Source organism: Cebus imitator, unplaced genomic scaffold (assembly GCF_001604975.1).
Source record: "Cebus imitator isolate Cc_AM_T3 unplaced genomic scaffold, Cebus_imitator-1.0 Scaffold207, whole genome shotgun sequence".
Classification (NCBI taxonomy): domain Eukaryota; kingdom Metazoa; phylum Chordata; class Mammalia; order Primates; family Cebidae; genus Cebus; species Cebus imitator.
The window spans coordinates 883,543-900,948 of NW_016107522.1; the positions used below are offsets into that span (position 1 = coordinate 883,543).

Below are 17,406 nucleotides of genomic sequence, written 5' to 3' on the forward strand. Positions count from 1 at the left end.
TTTTTTGAGACAGAGTCTTGCTCTATTGCCAGGCTGAAGTGCTGTGGCACGATCTCGGCTCACTACAACCTCTGACTCCCTGGTTTAAGCGATTCTTCTGCCTCACCCTCCCAAATAGCTGGGATTACAGGCATGCACCAGTACTCACAGCTAATTTTTGTATTTTTAGTAGAGACGGGGTTTCACCATGTTGGCCAGGCTGGTCTCGACCTCCTGACCTCAAGATCTGCTCACTTCGGCCTCCCAAAGTGCTGGGATTATAGGCGTGAGCCACCACACATGAATTTGTGTTTATTTTCATATGCATTTCCAGTGCTGCTTCTGTATTTAGTCTACCTTCTGATTTTCTCATCTGTTTTGTATTATTAGGTATAGTGGTTTAAAGTATGGCTTCTGGAACCAGACTGACTAGATTTGAATCTCAGCTCTATCACTTAAAGTAGTTTTGTGAAAGAAATTACTTTCCTAATCTTATTTCAAAATGGAAATAAAAGTATTTGGTATTAACTGTTGTTATTTAGTAATGACTGTATCTGAGCAATGACATAGGCTTTGTCTTTAGCTTAGTAAGGAACACTATGTGTATTAAAGCCAGTGCCTGAAGTAATGATATTAATGATAATGATCTCTCAGGATATAATTAGTTTTAGACAAAGGAGGATATTTGAAAGATAATTGCAGGCTTGATTTGAATACTAATTTGGTAACTATCGTACCAGCTTTTTTGCCCAGTGGTAGGTTTCCTGTGGTAGACAACTCTACTGTGTATCATTTTGCTCTCTAGCTAGGGCAGCAAGCCCCCTGTACCTCCTCTAAGGCAGTTCATAGATAGAACAGTGATCTCTATGTGGGGTTGGCCTGCCCTGTCAGTACTGCTAGTGGCAGTTAGTGGTGTAGGTCTTCTTTAGTGACATTGTCTGCCCAGCACCCATCCTCTGCCCACCAAATGGCATTTGTGCTTCTCACTCAGAGTGCCAACCAAAAAGCATAGCGTGTGTTCCAGCCTTCTCAGAGTCAAAGCATGGACATTCAGAAATAGCTGCATGGTAATACAGTAGTGCTCCCTCTTGGGGGAAACAAAATTGGTGGCTTTGTAATTCTTTTAAAAACTTCAATTTGCTACAACAATAACGCACACCTTTATAAAGAAAAGAACAACAGTGTCTCCTCTCTGAGAGGTGGTAACTACTTTTAATGATTTGGCATATATACCTTCAGACTTTTTCCTATGGTTTTAAATGTATACATGTAGGTAGTTTTATTTTTATAAAAGGCATCTTTCCATTTAGTATGAGCGGGTGTACCTCATTATTTTTAACACATGCGTAATGTATGTAAGAGTGTCCCATAATTGGTAATTTACCTCTTACTGATGGATTTTAAGTCATTTTCTTTTTTTCCCCCATTACAATAAGGCTGTATTTAGCATCCTTATTCATATCTTTGCTTTCTGCTGAATTATATGGTTTATTATAATAGAGATTGGTAGGTCATAAAGTCTCTGCATTAAGATCTATTAATATCTTGATGCCATCCTTAGGTAAATTTTTTGGAGGAAAGTTCTAAAATTTATGAGAAAAACTGAAATATTAAGTTCATTAGGGGCACAAGCCTGTAGTCCCAGCACTTTGGGAGACTGAGGCAGGAGGATCGCTTAATCCCAGGAATTCCAGACCAACCTGTGCAACAAAGTGCAACCCTGTTTCTCCAAAAAGTAGCCGGGTGTTGTGGCACACGCCTTCGGTCCCAGCTACTTGGGAAGCTACAGTGGGAAGATCACCTTAGCTCAGGAGGTAGAGACTGCAATAAACTGTGTTTACGCCACTGCACTCTAGCCTGGGCACCAGAGTGAGACCCTGATTCCAAAACAAACACAGAAACAAAAACATTCATTAGGAAGATCATAGTAGTAAAAATAGTAGAGGAAATAGACTTAGTAAATTGGTAAGTAATATGCTTGATGTCATTCTCTGCTTTTTGCATTATTTATGTTTTTAAATAAAAAGGTAATCATATTTTATATATATGGTAGAAAAATATACTTGTCCAGCTATGGTGGTTCACACCTATAATTTCAGAACTTTGGGAGGCAGAGATGGGTGGATTGCTTGAGCCAGGGGTTTGAGACTAGCTTGGGCAACATGACAAAACCTCATGTCTACAAAAGATATAAAATTTAGCTAGGGATGGTGATGTGTACTTGTAGTCCCTCCTTGAGCCCTGGAGGTCGAGGCTGCAGTGAGCTGAGAGATCACACACCACTGGACTCCAGCCTGGGTGACAGCCTGAGACTTTTCAAAATATAACATAGTATAACATACTATATTGGCCGGGTGCAGTGGCTGGTGCCCGTTATCCCAGCACTTTGGGAGGCCAAGGCTGGCAGATCACCTGAGGTCAGGAGTTTGAGACCAACCTGGCCAACATGGTGAAATGCCATCTCTACTAAAAATGCAAAATTAGCCAGGTGTGGTGGTGGGCACCTGTAATTCCAGCTACTCAGGAGGCTGAAGCAGAGAATTGCTTGAACCCGGGAGGTGGAGGCTGCAGTGAGCCGAGACCGCATCATTGCACTCCAGCCTGGGCAACAGGAGCAAAACTCTATCTCCCAAACAAACAAACAAACAAACGTATTACATTATGTCGTACTCCCAACAAACGTATCTCCCAAATAAACAAACAAACAAACGTATTATTTATGTTGTACCCAAGTTTTAGTAGTCATTTGAATATGTGTCCTTTTTTTGTCCCTTTTTCTCCCTTTTTAGGAATTGGTAGTTTAGGAATTGGAGTCCAGTGGCATGATCATGGAGCACTGCAGCCTTGTCTCTTGGGCTCAGGTGATCCTCCCACCTTAGCCTCCTGGGTGGCTGGGACTACAGGTGCACGCCTCCATAACCAGCTAATTTTTGTTATTTATTGTAGAGTCGAAGTTTTGCCATGTTGCCCAGGTTTGTCTTAGTTATGATCACAGGCATCACCCACTGGGCCTGGCCAGTGTTTACATTTTATAGTTAGTATTTTTTATAAGGTACTTTTGTTTTTTTTTAATCATGAATAAATAAAACTCATTCCCGATAGTAATCATAGTAAGTGAAAAGTATTTAAGATCTTGCTATCCTTCATATTGATGCTTATAATCTTTAAATTTTCATAGCAGAACTTTATATTTTGTGACATTTTTAGTGTTTTGCAATTATTTATAAAATTTTAAGTTTTTATTATTTATTTTCAGACCCAAACCTTTATTGTTCAAAGGAGATCACAGATATCCCTCATCTAATCCTGAAAGCCCAGTGGTGATTTTCTATTCTGAGATTGGCTCTGATGAATTTTCTAATTTTCACCATCAACTTATATCAAAAAGCAATGCAGGCAAAATCAGTTATGTATTCAGACATTATATATTTGTAAGTATTGACTTATTTTACACCTGTTTTGAATACAGTTTGCCCAACATGACCTTAGAACATAAGCTAATAATCTCCCTTTTTATAAAATAGTCTAGTTATTTGAACTCCTTGAGAAATCCAGTAGTTTCATTGAGTCTGTTATTTGTACATATTCTGAAGAAATATAATAAAACATTTATGCTAAAAAAGTGGCTTGATAAAGTTTACATTTTATTTCAAAATGAATCATGTAAATAATCTTTTCTGACTTTAGTAATGGTCATCATACTATGGAACTGACTGTTGAATTCAGTTTCTTTTTCAACCTTTTTTCTTCTGTTTTCTCTTTGCCGCCTTGAATTGGAAGGATTTTCTAAACAGAGTCTTCATAGGTAGACTTGATGTAATATTAAGCTTTTAAGACTGTGTAATATTTAGTCATTTAAAATATTTAATGTAAAGTTTGTTAGCCCTTAAAGTTTCTGTATCATATTAAGCTTAGTACTAAGTTCATGCAAAAAAAAGAAAAAAATTTTATTTATTTATTTATGAGATGGAGTCTCGCTCTGTCGCCCAGGCTGGAGTGTAATGGCTTGATCTTGGCTCACTGCAGCCTCCACCTCCTGGGTTCAAGTGATTCTCCTGCCTCAGCCTCCTGAGTAGCTGGGCTTACAGGTGTGTGTAACCATATCTGGCTAATTTTTTGTATTTTTAGTAGAGACAGGGTTTTACCACATTGGCCAGACTGGTCTTGAACCCCTAACCTCATGTGATCTCCCTACCTCAGCCTCCCAAAGTGCTGAGATTATAGGTGTGAGTCACTGTGCCTGGCCATAACATTTTACATGAAAATTTGTACAAGCAGAAAGTTTTCTTGAAGTCCAGTTTTTAACTCTCCCTCTATCCCCTCCATTGCTATTAGGATAGATGTTAATATCTGAAGGGCCATCTTTAGTCAGGATGCTGGTGAGCCTGTGACATCTGGTCAGCCCAAGCTCTGCTCGAAGGCATTTAAATTTAATAAAAACTGTACTCCCATGGGCCTTAAAAAGCACCTCTGGGATTGAGAACTCATCAGTTTATAACCCTGCTTTGTAGGTTCTGCAACTTCTTTTTCTCTTTCTCCATTTCTTTTGGTTTGGGACCTTAGCCTTTTCAGCTGTCCATTCATCTGGTTTTGCTTCTACCTTGGAATTCCAGTCTCACAGTTGTAGCAGCCTACATAAAAGGAGGCTAGGATTTTATAAGGAGAGAGATACACAGTCTGAATTGATTCTTAAAACTTATAATCAATATTTTAATGGTAGATAAGTGCTTTTATTACTCTTGATTTTTTGGTAGGTTTTGAACTAAAAAAATTTGTTTAGTGGGCTTTCTTAGCCATATATTTAATATCCTTAAAAAACAATTTAAAGATATTTTGAGTGCATAATCCTAGGTAATGGCTGCTAGATGCAACATTAGCATGGTCAAGCCGTGTACGCTGTGAGGTGGTGATGGTGGAATTCTTGCTTTTCTTGCAGAATCCCAGGAAGGAGCCTGTTTACCTCTCTGGCTATGGTGTGGAATTGGCCATTAAGAGCACTGAGTACAAGGCCAAGGATGATACTCAGGTGAAAGGTGAATTTGTAAAAATAGGACTAATGTGTTTTCTTCAAATATGAGTTAAAAGGGAGTTTGTTTCTGTATGAAAAGTAATAGAATTTTGAATATTTGCATCCTGGTTCTGTTACATGTGAGTGGGTGACCCTTAAGCAAATTACCTAGGTCCCAGTTTTCTCTAGTGTAAAATGCAGGTAATGATGCATGTCTCTTCCATTATTTGGGAAGGGTAAGATGTGTAAGTAAAGAAGTTTTTCATACACTGAAAAAAATATATAACAACAAAAGAACCTGGCACATTGGTTTGCATAAAAATGTTCATTAAATAGCAGCTATTGTTGATGTTATCAGTTTACAAATAGCCATTCATTTGTGACTCCAACATGAAATCTTAAACTATCCTATATTTAACAAACAATTTTATGTTGCTTATTATTTCTGTACATGGAACATTTTACTATGGATATTTTCTGTTGTAAAACTCTAGGGTTTTGAGTTTATTATTTCGACAAGTTTTATGTGCTATCTTTTCTTTCTTTTAAGCTCATTTTAAAGATAAAAAAATAAATCTGAGTAGTATAGTAAATGGAAAATAACCTACTACCTCATCCTGTTTTCTTCAATAATTGTATTTAGGATTAAGTTTGACTAATTATAAATTCTTCAGAATTTTGGTAATTGGAAAATTCTTTGTTCATAATGTTTAAAACTATTAATTTTGAAATTTTTAGCATATAAAATTTTCCAAAGTTTAAGGGGAAAATGTATTCTTTATCCAGGAACACGGGAGATATTAAAATGCATTTATTTTGTTTGTTTCAAGAACTATTGCCAAAGGGTATCGTGATACTCAGCATTTTAAATGGTATAATTTCAGGGGTTTCCGATTTTTTTCATATTATTCAATTTTATGAAGTTCATGAGACTAGTAACATTTTTGTTTCTAATCTGAGCAATTATTAGAAACATATATTTTTTGTTTTTTTCATAGGAACTGAGGTAAACACCACAGTGATTGGCGAAAATGATCCTATTGATGAGGTTCAGGGTTTCCTCTTTGGAAAATTAAGGTACGTATATTCTGTGTATTTTGGGAGATGCCCTCATTTTCCTTGAGCCTCCAGGCTTTCTTGCATTTTAAGCGTCATCTTACTCATTACTGTCTGACTTACCTATCTCCTAACAGTACTTTATGTATGCAGTCCTAAAGTGGAAAATCAACCACTTAGTTTATGCTACAGTTTATGATTTCCTATTATGCTGAAGCACTTTTATTTATTTATTTATTTTTTGAGACAGAGTCTTGCTGTGTTGCCCAGGCTGGAGTGCAGTGGTGCTGTCTTGGCCCACTGCAACCTCCGCCTCCTGGATTCAAGCGATTTTCCTGTCTCAGCCTCCCGAGGATGGGACTACAAGTGCTTGTCACCATGCCTGGCTAATTTTTGTATTTTTAGTAGAACAGGGTTTCACCATACTGGCCAGGCTGGTCTGGAACTCCTGACCTTGTGATCACCTGCCTCAGCCTCCCAAAGTGCTAGGATTACAAGCATGAGCCTCCGTGCCCAGTCCCACATTATTCTTAATTGATACTTTGGCTACCTGTCCACAGTTTAAGTGCGTTTCTTTTTCTTGCCTCTCAGTTGGTGGCATTAAGTTACATACCATTTTTTGATTGCTGTAATAGGAGAAATTGAATTGTTTCACTTAATATTTTTACAGGAGAAAAATGTATTTAAAAGTTTTTTTCAAACATAGTCTGAGCAAAAATGAAAAATAGATGTAGTAAATTTTATACATGCTCAATGGAAAAAACATTTTATTATTATTATTATTATTATTATTTGAGACGGAGTCATGCTTTGTCACCCAGGCTGGAGTACATTGATGCAGTATCGGCTCACTGCAACCTCCACCCTCTAGGTTCAAATGATTCTCCTGCCTCAGCCTCCTGAGTAGCTAGGATTACAGGCACCCACCAGCATGCCTGGCTAATTTTTGTACTTTTAGTAGAGACAGGGTTTCATCATGTTGGCTAGGCTGCTCTTGAACCCCTGGTCTCAAGTGATCTGCCCACCTCACCCTCCCAGAGTGCTGGAATCCCATGACATGAGCCATGGTGCCTGGCCCAGAAGAAAACATTTTATTAGAATTTGCTTTATGTGAAGGGGAATGGTATTTTTAAAAATTCTGTAATTCCATAATCATTTAATGAATGCATCATAGTATTTTATAGCTGGAAAGTCTTCTTAGCTGTTATTCTAAAAGTTGTAGTTATTTCCCTCTTGATAATTGTTTAGAGCCCTGAATTCTACTTTATCTGGAAATTTTTATTAGGAGTGTGTGTGTGTGTGTGTGTGTGTGTGTGTGTGTGTGTGAGAGAGAGAGAGAGAGAGAGAGAGAGATAGATAGAGAGAGAGAGAGAAAGTGATCATGTAGAAATAGTGTATGATATGCTAGATTCAGTTTTATATACTTCAGCTCTTACATTTGGCCACCAGATTAACAATTTAGAAGAGATATCTCAGTTTACATTGAATTACATGTTGAGTTCATTCTACACATACATACATTTCTTCTTGTTTAACATCAGTTTTGGCCTCATTAGAATATAATTATATTCTATTTTTATTTGACCTAGGCTTCCAGAATCCTTTTTAAAAAACTTTTTTTGAGACAGGGCCTTGCTCCGTCACCTAGGCTGGAGAGCAGTGGCACAATCGTGGCTCACTGCAGCCTTGACTTCCTGGGCTCAAGGGATCTTCCCACCTCACCCTCTCGAATATCTGGGACTACAGGTGTATGCCACCATGCCTGGCTAAGTTTTATTTATTTATTTATTATTTGGCTAAGTTTTAAATGTTTTGTAGAGATAGAGTCTTGCTGTGTGACCCAGGGTGGTATTGAACTTTGGGTTCAAGGGATTGTCCTGCCTTGACTTCCCAAAGTGTTGGGATTTCAGGTGGGAGCCACCACTCCCAGCTTCAGAATCCTTTTTCACATTTATGTTGTTTATGTTTATATTGGTAGCATTATGATTTTATGCATTCATAGCACAAAGGTATTATATAGAATATTGAGGCTATTTTACCTTTTAGACATTCAGAATAGATATTTAGCTATCCAAAGTAATTGGATCTTTAGGTGCGTTGGTGGTACAGTGGTGAGCATAGTTGCTTTCCAAAGTAATTGGATCTTATTTTTTTGTTTGTTTGAGACAGGTTCTTAGTCTGTCACCGAGGCTGGAGTGCAGTGGTGCCATCATGGCCTGCTGCAACCTTGACCTCCCCAGGCTCAGGTGATCCTCTCATCTCAGTTTTTGTATTTGTAGTAGAGATCGGGTGTTACCATGTTGCCCAGGCTGGTCTTGAACTTCTGGGCTCAAGGGATCCACCCACCTTGACCTCCCAAAGTGCTGGCATTATAGGTGTGAGCCACTGCGCCTGGCCTCATTTTTTGGCATTCAAGAGTTTGTACAGGTTGAGTGTCTTTTTTTCTGAAATGCTTACCCTAGAAGAGTTTCAGATTTCAATTTTGGAATATTTACATGATACTTATGAGTTGGGCACCCCAGGTCTGAAAATGTGAAATCTGAAATGCTCCAATGATCATTTTCTTTGAATGTCATATTGACATTTAGTGGGTTTTGGAGGATTTTGGCTTTTGAATTTTGGATTTGGGTTGCTCAACCTGTAGTAACTGACTGGAAATGGGTTGGACGGACAGTGAACAGTCTCAGGGAAGTTTAATTTCTGTATGTTGTATTAAGAAATTTTGAGTTTATAGCATTTAAAGGACAAAAGTAATCTACTAGCCACCTATCTGTCTAATGTAAATGTTATATCCCTGCCCCAGATCACCTCTCTTTTACTATGGTGGAATATGCTATATTTAAAGATAAAACCCAGTAACTATAATTAGCCCGAATTGTATTCATGTGACTAAAAGATTTATGAGCATGTAGGCTAAAAGAAATTCATTTTGGGACTGGCAGCAGTTTTTTCCCCCTCAGTTTTACTTTGAGAGATTAAAATGATTCACAAAAGCATGGAGGAGAATATATTCCCACATACTTACAACCCAGAATAGATTGTTGTTATCATACTTGCTTTTCTGTTCTGTAGAACTATTTATTGTTTTCTTTTTTTCCCCCCCCCCAGTATAAGCTTTATTTTACTTTAAGAACAAAAGAAACCAAACAAAAAATAAAACAGGTCAGTAAACACTGCAGTTATAGCTGAAGCTTCCTTTGTTCCTTTAAAAAAAAAAAAAAAAAAAAAAAAAAAAAAAAAAAAAAAAAGAAAAAAAAAGACAAGGTCTTGCTGTTTTGCACAGGCTAACTTGAAACTCCTGGGCTCAAGTGTTCCTCCTGCCTTGGCCTCCTCAGTGGCTGGGATTCCAGGCTTGAGCCACTACACCTGGCCTGAAAAGTCTTTTGTTAACCACTCTCAGTCTCCTTGTCTACCTCATAGGGAATCACTATTCTAGAAATTTTTCTATAAATTTTATGATTTTTAAACTAACTTCTAATTTTCTGTATTTTTTTTTAAGAAGAAATAATTATACTTTATTTTTTCCCCTATAGCATAGAAACTTTCCTAGGGTTGGGAGAGGAAAACCATGAAGATAAAGGTGGTTTACTTCTTCTTGTGCTCTGGGAAAGAAAAAATAATGAAAAGGACTGATTTTTATGTTTCTTTTAGAGACCTGCACCCTGACCTGGAGGGACAGTTGAAAGAACTGAGAAAGCATCTTGTAGAGAGCACCAATGAAATGGCACCATTAAAAGTTTGGCAGTTGCAAGGTAATGAAAACAGGGAGAGATCATTGTCCTACTTTTTGGCTAAGTTTTGTGGCTTTAAAAAATGCAAAATTTGAATTTAATAGTATATAGTACGTGATTCTGAGGGTGCCTCAGATTTTAAGGATAAGAGTGATTACTTATGATTAATCAGGGAAGAAAGGAAGTCCTTTTGTAACAGATAACACTAGATGGAAGTAATATATATAAACATGTGGCAAATTTCTGTGTGACCATACGTAAACTTGTAATAGGTCCTAGTCTTTAAGTTCCTATGTATATACATTTCTTCAGCTGTTTATCTACAGAGCATTAAAGACGTGTCAGTGTGGTAGGATGTGTGTGTATTTTTCTGTCCAAAGAACTGGTTTTCAAGTCTTTTCCTGACATAATTTACTGAGAGTCTTAAGGCTGTATTTGTGATGTATTTACATCACAAATTAGAAAAAAGAAAAGGACTTGGGTCTGGTTTAGCCTCTGCTACATGCATTCGAGTTTGCTATAGTGTTTTCTGCAGATATATCAGAAATGGCTCAATTGAACCCTCAGGGATCTTTGAAGTGAATAAAACCTGAAATTAAATCATGGGCACACTCTGAAATGATTGCATTCTAAGACATTCTTAATTACCCAGAAAAGAGTGGGAGGTAAATACAATTTTCTTTTCTGCTTCTCATTGCATTAGATTAATCCACTTTTAATTACATTTGACTTCGTTGCAGATCTCAGTTTCCAGACTGCTGCTCGAATCTTGGCTTCTCCTGTTGAGTTGGCTTTGGTTGTTATGAAGGATCTTAGTCAAAATTTTCCTACCAAAGCCAGGTAATATAGAATAATGCTCTTCTCCTTAACATCATACCCAGTTATTGTCATGTTCACTTGCCAAATGAGGTAATAAAAATATGAAAATGCTTAGAAAATTAAGATTCTTTATGACCACCACCACTACTACTGCAGATGGTGCTCTGTGTCATAAAGATGGAAAGACCATGTATTGTGTGGTTGAAGTGACAGATTTAGGTTATGTTCTTGCCACTTCCACTTATTAGTTGTGTGACCTTTGTAAATAACCTCTCTTTACCTTATTTTCCTCAGCAGTGGAATGGAAAGAAAAATACTTGTCTTTCAGGATTGGATGAGTCTTACTTATGTAAATAACTAATCTAGAGTCTATCCCACACCATAGTGGTTTTCTTCCTGAAAGGTTTTATGTATGTCATCTTATTGAATCTTGAAGAAACTGACTCATAGAGGCTAAGTGACTGGTTCATAGTGACAGAATAAGATTTTTTTTGGGCTGGGTGTCGTGGCTCACGCCTGTAATCCCAGCACTTTGGGAGGCCAAGGCCTGGCTAATTTTTGTATTTTTAGTAGAGACAGGGCTTTGCCATGTTGGCCAGGCTGGTCTCAAACTCCTGACCTCAGGTGATCTCCTGGCCTTGTCTGGTGTCCTGAAGCGGGAAGTGGGCCAGCCGTGATGGCTCGCACCTGTAATTCCAGCACTTTGGGAGGCCGAGGTGGGTGGACCACTTGAGGTCAGGAGTTTGAGACCAGCCTAGCCAACATAACGAAACCCTGTCTCTACTAAGAATACGAAAAATTAGCCGGCTGTGGTGGCAGGGTCCTGTAATCACAGTTACCTGGGAGGCTGAGGGAGGAGAATCGATTGAACCTGGGAGGTGGAGGTTGCAGTGAGCCAAGATTGCACCATTGCACTTCAGCCTGGGCAACGAGCAAAACTCCATCTCAAGAAAAAATATTTTGTTTGTAAGCTTTCTGACATTGCTTTCAATTCTGTAATATTGCTCCACATCTCATAAATGCAAGGCAAACTGTTTTTTTTGTTTGTTTTTTTCTGAGATGGAGTCTCACCCCGTCACCCAGGCTGGAGTGCAATGGCGCAATCTCAGCTTACTGCAACCTCCATCTCCTGCAGAGTAGCTGGGATTATAGGTGCACGCCGTCACGCCTGGCTAATTTTTTGTATCTTTAGTAGAGATGGGGTTTCACCATGTTGGCCAGGCTGGTCTCGAACTCCTAACCTCCTGATCCGCCCGCCTTGGCCTCCCAAAGTGCTGGGATTATGGGCATGAGCCACTGCACCCGGCCAGCAAGATTGTTTTAAAAGCCACAGTTTTAGAAACTATTGACTTAAATGGTTTCCAGTTTTCTTGAGTCGCTGAATTAAGTGTTTTGACTTCTGATGTTAGATATTTTATAACTAAGTTTGTTTATTTGGGACTTAGGCAACACGTAGTAAATTCTCATTTAGTCCAGCATACTGCTTGAAAGTATACATGAATGATTCCACCTCCATCATAAGTGCTCAAGTGGGAAGAGCAATCTGCTGCCTTGGTGTGTTCAACATTATCCTTTAGTCTGTGAGTAGTAGAGATCATATATAGAAATAGGGTGCATATGTTTAAGAACTTGGAAACGAGTGCACTCATTTTATAATGCTATGGCTGCTACATTTCTTTGATTTTGTATCTTACAAAAAATACACACATCCAAGAAAGAAATGTACTTATCAATTATAAAGATTTAAGGTTTTTTCCATTTAATTTTTTCTAATTTATTGAATAATGTGTTTCATATTTAAGAATATGGAAATTGACGACTTTATATCAAATATTAAGCCAAGCACTCATGTTTTTATTTCCTTAGAGCAATAACAAAAACAGCTGTGAGCTCAGAACTTAGAACCGAAGTGGAAGAGAATCAGAAGGTATTCACCGATGGAAAATGTTGACTCCTGTTTTGTATTCTATCTTTAAACATAAGGAAATCTGGGTTTAAATCAGCTGCATTTAACAGTGTCAGTCTTCTTTTATCTAAGACGCTGATATGGTTTTTATTTCTGTGATCTTTGTATTTTCAGTTTTTAATTGAAGTTCAGTATGCATCTAACTGAAAGCATGAAATGGTGTTACAGTGTTGTTTAGGAAAGCAGTGCCCCTACCCTGTCTCAACCCGTTCCTGAAGACATTCATTTTCAACATTTAGCCGATTCTTCTGATATTTCTCTCCAGAATTCTAGCTTACGTTGATACTTTATTTTTTATGTTCAGACTGTGTATGTTGGTCTCCTAGTTAAACGATGAGGCTTAACTTTCTTTCACTGCCTCTCCCTCTGTGTCCCACCACTGTTCCATATTGGCACTGCTCCGCCCTCTTCCCCACATTGGATGTTGTGATTTTATCTGGCTTTGCTGTGGTCTGACGTGGACTGGTTGCTGTTTATGCCTAGCGCATGCTGGTCATCATCCTGGGACCTTTCTTTAACCTCCTTTGTTGGATTCTCTGTTCCTTGATTCCATGTCTTCTTTGGTTTGGGTTTATTTCCTTATTTTGGTACAGCACATCATTCTTTGTGAGAAAAGTTGCCTGGGAGGCAAATTTGAAATTCCAAGAAATCAAGTTTCTACTTGTTTTTATTGATAGCTGGTTGTACAATATTGGCAGGTTATACAATTCTAGGTTGGAAGTCACTTTGAACTTTGAAGCAAGGCATCGCCCCTTGGAATTTTGGTTTCCATTGTGGCAGTTGAGAAGTCTGAAGCCCTTGTGTAAGATCTCTCTAGGATCTTTTCTTTGACTTTAGTAATCTAAAATTTCATAATTATATGTGTTTTTCAAAAACCTTTGGCTGGACTCTAGTAATCTAAAATTTCATAATTATATGTGTTTTTCAAAAATCTCTGCTGTTGGATGGTTGGTGGGCCCTTAAAATCTGGAAAATCCTTTAGTTTTGGGAAATTTTCTTGAATTCTTTGTATTTCTTTTCTCTGGTTTATCTTCCTCTTTTCCTAGAGATATTTATTTCTTTATTTCTTTATTTTTTAAAATGTTGCACCTCTGTCTCGTTTGGCCTTTGAATTTTAAAAGTCTTTTCTTTCCTATTCTTTTTTAAAAAAAAAACAAAAAACTTTCTGGGAAGAGTTTTCAGCCTGTTTGTATTTTTTTTCCTTTAGTTGTCAAGTATTTAATTTTCTTTTTTTTTTTGGAGACGGAGTTTCGCTCTTGTTACCCAGGCTGGAGTGCAATGGCGCGATCTCGGCTCACCGCAACTTCCGCCTCCTGGGTTCAGGCAATTCTCCTGCCTCAGCCTCCTGAGTAGCTGGGATTACAGGCACACACCACCATGCCCAGCTAATTTTTTGTATTTTTAGTAGAGACGGGGTTTCACCATGTTGACCAGGATGGTCTCGATCTCTTGACCTCGTGATCCACCCGCCTCGGCCTCCCAAAGTGCTGGGATTACAGGCTTGAGCCACCGCGTCCGGCCAAGTATTTAATTTTCAAATGTTTCTGTTGTTCTTTTTGTGGTGTTCCTATGTCTCTCTGAAGACAGTGGTGCTTGTGTTTTCTGTCTGCAAAATCTGTTTCCTCTTAAGCTGCTTTTGGGTTTTGGCCTCTTTAGTGGTGGAGGCCTTCCTCAGGTGTCCAGTGATCACACTCAGAGTGAGGCACTGAGGACCTGGTTGGAAATCCTAATTATGTGGCTTTTTTATCCTAATTATGTAGGGTGTTCTGTTGTGACCATTTCCTAGGGAACCCCAATGACAGTAACTTTGTCCCTTTTCTTTTGGGTTGGTCAGTGTTTGTCAGTCTCCAGAAAAGGATCTGTCAGTCTTCCGTCTGGAGGGTGAAATCTGTTTGCTAGAGCAGTAGAAACAAAGTAGGGAAGAGTATTTGGTGACTTGGCTTTGATTCCCGGTTTTCTTTGTGGGGTCCCTTTCCTCTGTGTGCTCAATATGCCATTGTCCACAGATGTTCTGTTTTGATCTTTTCCAGGGAATGAGCCTTCATTTTGCCGGAATAGGGGGAGCACTGACTGCAGCATTTGGCTGAGGGAAATCAGTTGGGGGGCTGGAGGATTTTGTCTTTATATCAGAACTTGTTGTTTAGCTGATAATCACCCTTTGTACATATCCAGTGTGCTGCCAGTCTTTGGTGAAGTTGGTGAATTCTACAGGGTGACATAGGTTTCTTGTTGACCTTTCCTGTTGTTAGCTTAGCATTCAGCTTTCTCAGATCTGCTGGGACAGTAACTCCTTACCCACCTCTCTTCCAGCTTCCAAAATTTGGTGGCTATTTTTTTTTTACCTGTTCTTTTTGTCCTTGTGGATTTATAACTAGAAAAGTCCCTCTGCTTACATTTCAATAGAGTTTCAGGAGGGAAAAATTTATTATGTTCAATTAACTATCTTTACCCCAGATTTCCTTAATCTTTACATCTGAGATATTAGTTAAGTACATATGAAGAATAAATGTTTCTCAAATGTTTACTAAATTTAAAAACCTTATTGAGAGTTTTTACTTTTGAATTTCCAAAATAAAAATATCAAATATTATCTTAAAGTTAGGGCCTTTTTCCCCCTAAGGAAGACAAAATTATACTGTATTGCTGTTTCATGGAGTCTTTATTTTGAGTAAGACATTTTATTAAAGCATAAAATGTGTGTGTATATACATATTTTTATTTTTGTTTTTTATTTTATTTTTTTGAGATAGAGTCTTGCTCTGTCCCTTAGGCTGGACTGCAGTGGCGTGATCTTGGCTCACTGCATCCTCCGCCTCCCAGTTCAAGCAGTTCTCCTGCCTCAGCCTCCCAAGTAGCTGGGATTATAGGTGTGCGCTACCATGTCTGGCTGATTTTTGTATTATTAGTAGAGATGGAGTTTCACCATTTTGGTAAGGCTGGTCTTGAACTCCTGACCTCATGACCTGCCCACCTCAGCCTCCCAATGTGCTGGGATTACAGGCATGAGCCACCACACCCAGCCAAAATGTGTTTATGTACACACACACACACACACACACATATTTTTTGAGACGTTGCCTCGCTCTGTCACCCAGGCTGACGTGCAGTGGCACGATCTTGGTTCACTACAACCTCTGCCTCCCAGGTTCAAGCAATTCACCTGCCTCAGCCTCCTGAATAGCTGGAATTACAGGTGTCTGCCCCCACGCCCAGCTAATTTTTTGTAATTTTAATAGAGACGGGGTTTCACCGTGTTGGCCAGGCTGGTCTCAAACTCCTGACCTTAGGTAAGCCCCCGCCTCAGCCTCCCAAAGTTCTGAGATTATAGACAAGAGCCACCGTGCACGGCCCAAAATGCATACATTTTATATGAAACACATACAAAGAGGTACACAAATCCTCAGTCATTAGTTTGATGAATTTTCCCAAAATGAACCCATCTATATTACCATCATCCATACCTGGAAGTAGATATGACCGTATTCAGCAGCTCAGGGTCAATCTTTTATTTTTTTCTGAGACAGTTTTGCTCTGTCACTCAAGCTGGGGTGCAGTGGCGTGATCTCAGCTCAGCTGTAGCCTCTACCTCCTGGATTCAAGCGATTCTCATGCCTTAGCCTCCCAAGCAGCTGGGACTACAGACGCACGCTACCGTAGCTGGTTAATTTTTATATTTTTAGTAGAGACGGGATTTTGCCATGTTGTCCAGGCTGGTCTCCATCTCCTGGCCTCCTGTGCTCCACCCTCCTTGGCCTCCCAAAGTGCTAGGGTTACAGATGTGAGCCACTGTGCCTGGCCCAGGTCCGTCTTTGTTATCATCTGAGGGTGCTGTGTACGCATCCAGGTGTAAGTAAATACGAATTCTCTCTCTTGGAAGAAATTCCAGTTTTCAAGTGATATACTTTTCCATGATCTCCTTTTTTTTCTCTTCTTTTTAAAATCAAGAAGTAAAACTTGGATGTTTTTGTGGCATACAACGTGTTTTGAAATATTTATACACTAAGGTATTATCCCTGTCTTGCTTGCCATTGAATCACAATGGCACCTTGAAGCAAGTGTTAGCCCTGCCTTAGGTTGCCAAGATTTGTAAAGATAGTGAAGCCCAGAAACACTGAAATTTTTAAAAAAATATTCTCTCACAGCTCCTTAATAATTATTAAAATTTTTCAGTATTTCAAGGGAACTTTAGGATTACAACCTGGAGATTCAGCTCTCTTCATCAATGGACTTCACATTGATTTAGATACACAGGATATATTCAGGTATGGATAATATTTTTCATTCTCTGAAAAGTTTTTGTAATGTGTAGCTCCTTGTGACATGTTCATATTGCCATTCCTTCTTGGTATGGCATGATGGAAAGCTTGATGGCTTACCAGGCCCAGCTGGGTGGAAATGGGTAGTGGGCATATGCTGTGACTAGGATGGGCAGGATGACATGTCTCCATCTTGTGTTCAAGGCCTGAGTGTTTTCAGAGGCTGCCCTTTTAGATATACTTTTCCACTTAACCATGGGAACACAGAAAAGAACAGGTGCTTTGGCTTTTGGAACAGTGTGAAGTAGATTTTTAAAAAATACTATCTTTGAGTGGGCATGGTGGCTCACGCCAGTAATCCCAGCACTTTGGGAGGCCGAGCCTCGCACATTATCTGAGGTCAGGAGTTTGATACCAGCCTGGCCAACATGGTGAAATCCTGTCTCTACTAAAAATACAAAAATTTCTGGCCGGGCGTGGTGGCACACACCTGTAATCCAAGCACTTTGGAGGCCAAGGTGGGCGGATCACCTGAGGTCGGGGGTTCAAGACCAGCCTGACCAACATGGTGAAACCCCGTCTTAAAAAAAA

The 17,406-nt window shown here is 39.0% G+C and overlaps 1 protein-coding gene across 1 annotated transcript in view; it reads left to right on the forward strand.

The window, feature by feature from the left end:
• Nucleotides 1–17,406, forward strand: part of UGGT1 (UDP-glucose glycoprotein glucosyltransferase 1) — a 119,364-nt gene that overhangs the window by 22,619 nt on the left and 79,339 nt on the right. The window contains exons 5-11 of the mRNA XM_037745657.1: nucleotides 3,216–3,410; nucleotides 4,916–5,012; nucleotides 5,986–6,064; nucleotides 9,695–9,795; nucleotides 10,515–10,614; nucleotides 12,460–12,520; nucleotides 16,730–16,821. Coding sequence (XP_037601585.1) covers nucleotides 3,216–3,410; nucleotides 4,916–5,012; nucleotides 5,986–6,064; nucleotides 9,695–9,795; nucleotides 10,515–10,614; nucleotides 12,460–12,520; nucleotides 16,730–16,821 — 725 coding nt within the window. The remainder of the gene's footprint in view (nucleotides 1–3,215; nucleotides 3,411–4,915; nucleotides 5,013–5,985; nucleotides 6,065–9,694; nucleotides 9,796–10,514; nucleotides 10,615–12,459; nucleotides 12,521–16,729; nucleotides 16,822–17,406) is intronic.